The sequence below is a fragment of the Lacerta agilis genome, chromosome 9 (assembly GCF_009819535.1).
Source record: "Lacerta agilis isolate rLacAgi1 chromosome 9, rLacAgi1.pri, whole genome shotgun sequence".
Lineage (NCBI taxonomy): Eukaryota > Metazoa > Chordata > Lepidosauria > Squamata > Lacertidae > Lacerta > Lacerta agilis.
This window is the reverse complement of record NC_046320.1, coordinates 64,007,874-64,018,686: the sequence shown is the minus strand read 5'-3', so window position 1 is coordinate 64,018,686 and position 10,813 is coordinate 64,007,874. Positions and strand designations below refer to the sequence as shown.

Sequence of the window (10,813 nt, the reverse complement as noted above, 5' to 3'; positions counted from 1 at the left end):
TCTCCTTTGTGGGCAGAAAAAAAGCTTTAAATAAATAAGGCAGGAATCCCCAAGCTCAAGTGCTCCATTGGCAGGGAAGAAAAAGACGTCTCAGGGCTTCCGGGTGCGTGAAATGGGAGGAAATTGCTTCCATCTATCCAAGTTCACAACTGGGGGAGGGGGACTTTTATTGCAATGCAACACAGTCCCAGGTTCCAGAGGTGTAGGAAGCCACTCGAGCACCCGGAGTGGCAAACATGACATGCACCCAGGGGCGAGGCATTGCTACATAGTGCGTATGTGCAGCGTCGCTACGTACGGCACATGCGTAGTGATGCCGCACATGTGCACTACGTAGCAGGTTGCCAGCGGCACCGCTCCAGCGCTGAACGGACGGTGCCAGGATCCTCTGCTCGCAGCTGTAGCCACGAAGGATCCTCTACATGCGGCTGCAGCCACGAGCAGAGGATGCCGGCACCGTCCGTACGGCGCTGGAGTGGCGGCGCCGGCAAACCGCATGCCTTGCCACCCCCGGAGACGTGGCACAGAGAGCGCACTGCCCCCACCGCTCCCCCATTGCTACGCCCCTGCCAGGTTCCAATCTCCGGCACCTCCAGTGAAAGTATCTCAGTGCCTCTCATTGTTTTGTGCCATAAACGATGCTGCTGATTAGCGGATCTGTGAAGATCTCTACCAGTGATCATCGTGAGCTACGGGGTCATCTGGTGCACGGAGAAACTCCTTCCGGTGCAGATTCATCTGCTCGTTAAGAGGTAGGAAATTAAAGAAATTAAAGAACAATAAAGCACAGGGAAGCTTTGGGCTTAGAGGAGGACAAAAGCCCATGTTATGTACACTGAGATCCAGCACCGAGGGCCTTCTGGCGGTTCGTTCCCTCACCGCGAGAAGCAAAGCTACAGGGAACCAGGCAGAGGGCCTTCTCGGTAGTGGCGCCTGCCCTGTGGAATGCCCTCCCATCAGGGGTCAGAGAAATAAACAACTACCTGTCATTTAGAAAATACCTGAAGGCAGCCCTGTTTAGGGAAGTTTTAATTTGTGACTTTGTATTGTATTTTGGTATTTGTTGGAGGCCGCCCAGAGTGGCTGGCGGGGTATAAATAATAAATTATTATTATTATTATTATTATTATTATTATTATTATTATTATTATATATGTAGCAGGACCACTTCTTTCCGTCAGGTAGAGAACGAGGACGGGAGCTTGAATTTCGATAAGCAGACCCAACCTGTGTTGTTGAAAACAAACGCAAGACTCGCAGACTGAAGGACAACATGTTTTGTTTTTTTATTGCTACCAGAAGACTTTCCCCAGTGTGACCGCAGAACGCAATACCTTCCAAGGGGGCTGTAAAGGGAGCTTTAAAATCGAAATCCTTACGAGAAGCTCAAGTACACTCTTTAGAGGTTTTCTTTGCTCCTCCTTCAAGGCTGAAAAGTTACATTAACATAAAAGTTGGGGAGGTGGGAGAGTGGGGGGGGGAGAGAACTCTGTGCCGATCATTTTACATATTACAAGTGAAAACTCACAATTACTGAACTGCCCCAGCACAAACAGCAGTGCCAACATCACCGAAGGTTTTTTTTCCCTCCCCGTTAAATTACATTTTGTATTTGATGCATATTTCATTCAACTTGTGTTATGTATACGTGAGTGTGCTTGTGCAAAAGCCCATTAAAGTGTTTGCTTTGGTCAATCTAATGGCAGCCAGAAAGATTGCTTCTGCTCGTGTAGAATTTAAGATGCTCATTCTTCTGCCTGCGAATTGAACTATCCAAAGCAAAATACAACTGTCCGAACGCAATCTCCCATTGCGAAGATCTGGGTTTAAATTTTATTTAACGTAGGACAGTTCACAAGCACCCTTTCCCCTTTCTCCACCCACCCCCCGATTTTAAATGCAGACCTAATTTTAGATATCACATTTAAAACACCAAAGTGCTAAATGACCAAAAAAACAACAACACAAGAGAGACGGATGAGGAGTTTCCTGTCTTGTTTGCGGAGGGGGGATAAAACGGAAGGCTGGCCGTGTAAAAGTGCAAAAATACAGGAAGTCACACACAAGACATCCAGAAAGCTTAAAAAGGAAAAAAAAAAGAGGATTAGGTGAAGAGGGCGCTCTCAGAATGAAACTAACTCAGAACAAGAGGCTGCAAAGCTAGAACTTTGGAAAGGATTTTTTTACACACTCCGTGTGAAATCTCCAACGCAGTTGGTGGAATTACAACACACAAAACAGCAGATTTAATAAAAACAGTGGAATGGAGGACGCTAGAAAGAAACAATTTTATGCTACTTTTTTTGTTTGGTTTTTGGGTCATTTTTAAAAGGTTTTTTATACTTTTTGTGGTTGTTTTTATTTTTATTATTAAGTACTTAAATCATAGTTGAACTATAATTAGCCACACAAGGGAAGGAGAGGGTGTGTGTGGGGGGGGGGGGTTGGAATCTTTTTTTTAAAGGATAACTTAGCTCCCTTCTGCTTCGGCCCTGAAAGGTACGGCCTTCGCTCCTGCCAGCGCGGTAGCTGTATTGCTGCCCGCTGTCACGGCCGCAGGAAGTAGCCCCTTTCCGCCAGAGGCTGCGCCGTGCAGATGCGCAGCTAGCTACATAACGGAAACAGGCTGCAAAGGAGGGCAGGGCGACGCAGCGGCTGCTTGTCGCGACGCGTCGGCCCCGCAGGCGGAGGCGGCCTTGCCATCTAGGGCTACGGCCTCTGGGGCATTCTCCTCGTTGTACAGGCGCTTGATCCCGTCGTAGAAGTCGTCCACCTCCATCTCCTCCACTTTGCGCTTGGCCGTCGCCTGCTTGCACCTGCCGGGAGCCGGCCGCCGCCGCCGCCGAGAGAGCGCAGCGGAGGTCTTGGCTGGCACTTCTGGCTTGCGGTTGTCCTTGGAGCCTGGGTGGAATCGGAAGGCCGGTCCGGCGTGGCAGGTCACCAGGTTGTGCTTCAGGGGGCTGTAGACGTAGACCGAGTTGGGCGGCGGAGACGGCTGCAGGGTGGAAAGGTGCTGTGCTACGAGCTCCCGGCAGTGGATGAGCTGGGAGCTGTCCATCTGGATTCGGAAGAAGCAGAGAGGAGAGTCACACACACACCCCCGCCAGCTCGCACTGGGGAATCGAGCAACTGCACAGCTGGTTTTGCAGGGTCCACCAGCCAATGCACCAAAAGCTTTTATCAAAAGCTCCTAAACTCTGCTCCTGCGCATGCAAACAGCCAAGCTGTATTCCTGTGCCATTATTAATGTGTGATGTGCACAACCTATGCACCCAACAGTTGAGCTATGCAAACCCAAGACGTGTGCACTTTTTTTGCAACGTAGGTTTTTCCACGTGTTGAGAGAGGGCTTGTATCCATGTTCAGAGCAGCCTGTGAGCAAGCATGGATTCAGCCTGTGTTAGGCGCAGCAAAGTGAAGGGTTGGTGCTTAATATAGGCAGAATGGGTGCCACAGACGTGTTTGTTTAAGACAGGGATGGGGAATCAGCAGACTGCTGGATGCTGCTAGACTCCAACTGCCATTGGCCTCAGCCGCCGGTATGGCGAATGTTCAGGAATGATGGGAGTCGGAGTCTAGCAACACCTAGGCCAAAAGTGGCTCAACCCTGATTTAAGACAGTTAGTCCTCCAGCTTAAGACAAAACTCCTAGGATGCCTTAAAAATATAGCTCAAATAATGAAAAATTCAAGCAAAAACAAAATTCCCCAATCGTACTCTGCCCACCTCACCTTGAAAGGTCAAGGCCTTAGAGAGATAGCTCTCTAAACATTATTGCAATGTTCAGACAGGTTCATGTGAGAGCTGACAGTCCTTCAGATACTGGGATCCCAAACCATAAGGTTAAAATCAGCACTCTGGCCGTCTTATGCAGCCTTTCCCAACCTGGTGCCCTCCAGATGTTCTGGACGACAGTTCCCATCAGTCTCAGCAGGCTGGGGAAGGGGCAACGGACTATGAGATCTTCTCTGAAGGAGACAAAGGATTGAGTAGGAGGGCTTTGGGCAGACTGGGGTGTTCTTGGGACGTAGTCACCGTCCGGTAAGAAAAACCCAAGTCTGCAAGGAAACCCCCTTCTCTCAGTAGCAGACCAAGACGCCCTAGAGGTAAAAACCATGTTCAGTCCATGCTAAATTCCAAGATGGCGCCTGCGGTGAAAAGGCAAGGCTTGTCTTTCTCAACTAGGCCTCAGGGCTCTTGGGGTGCTCCCTCATCGCGCCAGGCCTACCTGTGCCTTCTGGAGCAGCTCAATGATGAGGGCGAGCCAGTCAGGGATGAGTTTCTCCACTTCCAGGCTGACGATGGCCAACGCCAGCATGGACCCCTTGAACTGGAGCAGCTGGTAGCAGGCCAGGCAGTGGAGCAGCTGCTTGGTGAGAAGAGCCACATGCTGAGACGGGTTCATCTTGGGCAAGGTGGTCAGCAGCTGAGGCTTGGTGGATAAGGCCACCGCGTGGAACTTGGGAGAGAAAGGGCAGCGTAACTAAGACGGCTTAAGAAACGGCTGCCCTGAGGGCACAAATTCAGCTTAAAACCAATTCTGCCAGAGGAAAGGCAGTTTGGGAAAGCTAGAGATTACTAGTAAAGGTAAAGGTAAAGGTAAAGGGACCACTGGGTCCAGTCGCGGATGACTCTGGGGTTGCGGCGCTCATTTCACTTTATTGGCCGAGAAGCGGACCAGAACATCCAGACAACAGAGAAGGTCGCCAGATTTATTGAGAGGGCAATGAGACTAAGGGCCACAATTTGACAGACAACTCGAACGAGGCCACCTTTGAACGGCCTTTTAGCCTGGGGGTTTCATATGATTTATTAGTATTTTTATATATTTGTGTACCTGACTGGTCTTTCCCCAGTATTTTTATCTGTTTTATCTGTATTTTTAGTCGCAATGGCCTGTTGGCTACGTGAATAAAGTTTGATTTGATTGATTTATTTATTGGCCGAGGGAGCCGGCGTACAGCTTCCGGATCATGTGGCCAGCATGACTAAGAAGCTTCTGGAGAACCAGAGCAGCGCACGGAAACGCCGATTACCTTCCCGCCGGAGCGGTACCTATTTATCTACTTGCACTTTTGACGTGCTTTTGAACTGCTAGGTTGGCAGGAGCAGGGACCGAGCAACGGGAGCTCACCCCGTCGCGGGGATTCGAACCGCCGACCTTCCGATCGGCAAGCCCAAGAGGCTCAGTGGTCTAGACCACAGAGCCACCCGCGTCAGATGTCTGCACATCCTCCCAGGCAAACCTACACATTTTCTCACCCGGCTTCAAAACCTTCAGAATTAGAAAGCCTTTAAAAACGACAGCAAATTCTGTGCTGCGTTTGCACAGTGGCGTTGTGGAAAACACACAGCAATGGCCCCCGACTACTGGTGCAATCCAAGTTTTAATTCTAATTCACTCAATCCCAAAGGCTCTTGTTCAGAAATGACAACATTTGAATGTACTTAAAGAGTGGCTTGGCATGAAGGCATATACATTTTCCTCCCTCCCCAGTTCCTGCATGCTGGAGAGAGTTGTCCCTTTTCCCACCCAACACCCCCAAAAGCTTCCCACTCTTTTCTCTCCCTCCCCCCCCCCCGCAAAAAATGCCTTTCATTGATGTGCTTACAATATGAAGGAAGTCCAGGGGTGTGGCTATGTGCAAATCCCAGTTCAACTTGTCCAGAATGATCTTCTCCATCCTGCGGATCTCAGCTGGGGAACAGCCACAAAAGCTGTCCCTGGCCAACACCTTCAGTACTGGAACCCTCTGCAAAAGTTGCGAGCAGAAAGAAAACAGTTGCAGAATAAAAATACCTAATTTTTTAAAAAGAAAACGGTTGCTATGAGACAGGCTACAAGCCGCAGGTCCAAACCTGTGCTCAAGTCAAGAAGCACACTGGGTGATCTGGGAAGTGCAATGCTCACCCAATTGTTGCATGGATTGCTGGATGGTGATTTCGGTTTATGTAATGGACATGATAACAATAAAATAATCAGAATAACAGCCCTAATAATAATATGTAATGATGGCTTCGACAGTGTTCTCGAAGTGACTGGCATGAGTTTGGCCAAACTGCGGGAGGCAGTGGAAGACAGGTGTGCCTGGCGTGCTCTGGTCCATGGGGTCACGAAGAGTCGGACACGACTCAACGACTAAACTACATGGCTCAGGGTGCCAACCCCACACAACCCCACGGGGTGCAAGCAGGAGAGGCATCTGCCACCCCATCCTTATACCCACAGGGTACCCACAACAATCAAAGCCCCGGCGTTCTCACTACTGCTTTGGCAAGGAAGCCCTGACCGCAAACGTGTTACGACAGCTTTCCGAAGCGGGTGGCGCAATGCAAACACGGCGGCTCTGCCCCCCCCCCCCAGGGGAAAGTACTTACCTCATCTTCCTCAATTGTCTTGGCAGCGAGGAAGAAGCAGCTGATTGAAATACAGTTCAAGTATTTTGGACGGGCCTAGGAGAGAGAAAAAAGGAAGAGCTAAGGAACGGCGTCCCCGGAGGGCCAGCTGGAAAGTGCAGCAGGGGGAGAGGCTGTGGTTCAATGGCAGGACGCCTGCCTCGCAAGTAGAAGGCGCCCGGTTCAATTCCCGGCGGCATCCCTGCCTGGAACTGAGGAGCAGCTGCCACTCTGTGCAAACAATACTGAGCTAATGGTCTGACTCGGTATAAGGTAGCTTGCTATGTTCCTGACCATGAGGCTAGCTAGAGGAGACTGAGAGGAGGTATGTTAACCACCTTCAGATATCTCAAATGCTCTCACATGGAAGAAGAAGAGTTTTGGATTTGATATCCCGCTTTATCACTACCCGAAGGAGTCTCAAAGCGGCTCACATTCTCCTTTCCCTTTCTCCCCCACAACAAACACTCTGTGAGGTGAGTGGGGCTGAGAGACTTCAGAGAAGTGTGACTAGCCCAAGGTCACCCAGCAGCTGCATGTGGAGGAGCGGAGACGCGAACCCGGTTCACCAGATTACGAGTCTACTGCTCTTAACCACTACACCACGCTGGCTCACCACACTTGAAGACGGAGCAAGCTTGTCTTTCTCCTGCTCCAGAGGGCAGGTCCAGCTCTAGGCACCACAATCTAAGGAGGATACTGACATGCTAGAACGTGTGCAGAGGAAAGCAACCAAGATGATCAAAGGTCTGGGGAACCAAGCCTTATGAGGAACGGTTGAGGGAGCTGGGTATGTTTAGCCTGGAAAAGAGGAGACTGAGAGGATATAGGATAGCCATCTTCATATAACTCTGGGGCTGTCACATGGAAGGTGGGGCAAGCCTGTTTTCTCCTACTCTGGAGGGTAGGACTCGAACCAATGGCTTCAAGTTCCAAGAAAAGGAGGTTCCGACTAAACACCAGGAAGAACTTTCTGACTGGAATGGTCTCCCTCAGGAGGTGGTGGACTCGCCTTCCTTGGAGGTTTTTAAGCAGAGGTTGGATGGCCATCTGTCATAGAATCCTAGAGTTGGAAGAGACCACAAGGGCCATCCAGTCCAACCCCCTGCCAAGCAGGAAACACCATCAAAACATTCCTGACAGATGGCTGTCAAGCCTCTGCTTAAAGACCTCCAAAGGAGACCCCACCACACTCCTTGGCAGCAAATTCCACTGCCAAACAGCTCTCACTGTCAGGAAGTTCTTCCTAATGTTTAGGTGGAATCTTCTTTCATGTTTAGGTGGAATCTTCCTTGTAGTTTGAATCCATTGCCCCGTGTCCACTTCTCTGGAGCAGCAGAAAACAACCTTTCTCCCTCCTCTATATGACATCCTTTTATATATTTGAACATGGCTATCATATCACCCCTTAACCTTCTCTTCTCCAGGCTAAACATACCCAGCTCCCTAAGCCGTTCCTCATAAGGCATCGTTTCCTTTAGTTGCTTTAGTTGAGATTCCTGCATTGCAGGGGGTTGTACTAGGATGACTCCCTTCCAACCCTACAATTCTATGTTCCCAATTAGGACAGATGTTGTCCACTGCAGGTCTAACTCTGTGATAGCTGATAATGTTTATTGGTTTTATGTTGCAGACTGCTCACAGATTTATTTATTTTAAGGCCTGGTTGATAAATGCTTTAAAGTTTAAATAAAACAAGTAAACCTCTTCCTTTTACACACAAACTGGTTATTTCATTTCATTTTAATTTGCTTCAGCTTGTCTACATAGGAGACAGGGGCTGAGGTCATGGAGATTAAGGATTTGATCTCTGAGCAGAAGGGAAACCGCTGCATGAAAAGATCTCACAAGGGGCCAAGTCCGGGAGATGGAAGAAGGAAAAAACAGAATTTGCTTTTTGAAAACGGTCGGGTTAGGTTGGACAGATCGTTCCTGAGATCCCGATGGTCAAATATTTACCTTCACGGCAGCTAAAAACCTGTCCAAGAGACTGACAGCCAGGGCCAACGTTTCTGGGTAAAGGTGGAACTGGAACTTGAGTTTGACCATCCACTGGACCACTTCGTCCCGCTGGGTTGGAGAAATGCCTACATCCTGTAGAGAGAAAGGGGGGGGGGACACGACAACACAAAACACCAATGAGAATGTCAAATAGCTCCCAGCACATGTACAAAGAAGGGGGGGGCATCATAACAGAATCTGAAGGCTGCCCAAGAGGCCACTTCAGACATTACAGAACTCCAGCACACAATGGGGGAAAAACAGCAAACAGTTAATGTGGCGATTCTCACAAGACTTTCAAATGTTGTCTATTATATCCCTGGAAGGTTAAGGGTTCGAAACTGGACAGGGCCTCAAATTGTGGAGGGTGACAGAGCTGAACACTCCACTCCACTTCACTTGGGTGCTGCTTTGACAAGTCAAAATACTGAAGCCTGGCTCTTTCAAACACCTTGGGGGGGGGGGAGCTATGCTCCTGCCCGATTCTCCTTCCAAAATCAAGGGACTTAAATTGCTTTGGAAGGGAGTTCTCAATGGCACCAGCTCACCTATGGAAGATCCCTGCTACAGCGGAATCTGGTCTTCTCCCCACTGCAGCAATGTCTAAGAGGACATTTGGCCAGGCATTGGGACCATAAGGAAATATTAATTTTCTGGGTGCAGTTTGATTGCTAGTAGGTTTCTTATTGCACTTTTTGTGATTTTTGTCTTAAATCTTGCATGGCCCTTTTGTTTATTCTGGTCATTAGTCACCCATGTAGTCCAAATTGGAGCAGGGGGGGGCGGGAGATGTATAAGTTTAATAGAAAGAAAGAAATATTATTATTATTATTATTATTATTATTATTATTATTATTATTATTATTATTTATACCCCGCCCTTCCCCGCCAAACCGGGCTCAGGGTGGCTAACACCAATAAAATCACAACATAAAAGAATTCATTAAAATACAGATTAAAATACAATTTAAAATTAAATCTAAACTGCAGCCTCATTTTTAAGTAGCCCACCAATCACACCAAAAGAACAAAACATCAGGGTTAAACTGAAACCAACCCAAAGGCTAGGTGGAACAGCTCCGTCTTGCAGAAAGAAAGAAAGAAAGAAAGAAAGAAAGAAAGAAAGAAAGAAAGAAAGAAAGAAAATAATAATAATGCACTTTCACAAAGTATTTGGTTGGAGCATCCCTGAAATCAAAACGCCATTTATTCATGTCATTTCGAAAGATTTACAGCCCACTAAGTCGTGAAACTCTCTGAGCAGTGTGCTTTAATAAAATTATCTATAGAACACAGTTAAAAAGCTAGTTTTAAAGAAACAAGACTGTGTAAGATAATTATCAGTGAAACGCAGATAAAATCAGCAAGCCTTCTGAAACTAAGAAAGATAACGAAATTATATATCTGGGTAGGCTTGCTGACACTTGTTTTCATGTTAAGTCCGTTAAAGACAAGAGATGTGTAATCTTGAGCAAATGCTTTTCAGCTATGATACAGAGGTTTTTTGTTTTTTTTAAGAAACAGCGCTCAGATGAAAACCAGCAGAGGGACAGAGCAGCCAGCCAACTTTTCCATAGATCTCGTCTGACGGAGAGGCCGTGACCTCCGGCTCGCATTAATTTCGGTCTAAAAGCTTCCATTATTGCTACTGGTATTTATCTGGGGTAACCGGAGGAGTTTCCCTTCTGAGCTGGGACTGAGAAAAGATCCCGCTGCGTCAACAGAAGGAAGGAAGAAGAAAACGAGAGCTTGGGTCAGCTTCGGGTGTCCCAAAGAAACTGCAGTTAAGCTGCAGGTAATTTATATGGCTGGGTTTTTCTTTGGAGGAACAACCGCTATTGCCACTAAAGTAATTCCTTGGCACAGCTCTCGAGGACTCCTTGTCCCAGAGTGCGATGCCCTTTGCAGAGATTCCCAGTTCCACAGCCACCTCCGAGACTGCTCAAGTTTCCACCTCTCATTACGACAGACCCCAAACCTGATGCGCCAGTTACTTTCTTCTTTAGCTGGTTTCTAAAACACCTTCCTGAATTGCAAAGGGGGAACCTACCGCTGTAACTGCGCGACTGCTTGGCCCAGAAATTATTATTGTGCCTTAGCTGTACCACTGCGATATTATCCACAGCGGCCACCACTCATAAGCCCTGCTGCGAGTCACTGCATTATGACTTGCCTTAAACCAGGCATAGGCAAACTCAGCCCTCCAGATGTTTGGGGACTACAATTCCCATCATCCCCGACCACTGGTCCTGTTAGCTAGGGATGATGGGAGTTGTAGTCCCAAAACATCTGGAGTGCCGAGTTTGCCTATGCCTGCCTTAAACAAGTCACTACCTCAACCGCCCATTTAGGATAGTTGGGTATTTATTTGATTTATTATTTAATTCGTTAAATCTGTACACCTACCCTTCACACG

At 48.0% G+C, this 10,813-nt stretch overlaps 1 protein-coding gene across 2 annotated transcripts in view; it reads right to left on the bottom strand.

The window, feature by feature from the left end:
• Nucleotides 1-1,262: 1,262 nt before the first annotated feature.
• CCNI (cyclin I) overlaps nt 1,263-10,813 on the bottom strand; it is a 50,477-nt gene continuing 40,926 nt past the window's right edge. For both annotated transcript variants that reach the window (XM_033160860.1, XM_033160861.1), the window contains 5 exons: nt 8,356-8,490; nt 6,379-6,453; nt 5,613-5,753; nt 4,229-4,459; nt 1,263-3,058 (listed from right to left, as the gene is read on the bottom strand). In XM_033160860.1, the coding sequence (XP_033016751.1) occupies nt 2,609-3,058; nt 4,229-4,459; nt 5,613-5,753; nt 6,379-6,453; nt 8,356-8,490 (1,032 nt within the window). In that variant the 3' untranslated portion in view covers nt 1,263-2,608. The remainder of the gene's footprint in view (nt 3,059-4,228; nt 4,460-5,612; nt 5,754-6,378; nt 6,454-8,355; nt 8,491-10,813) is intronic.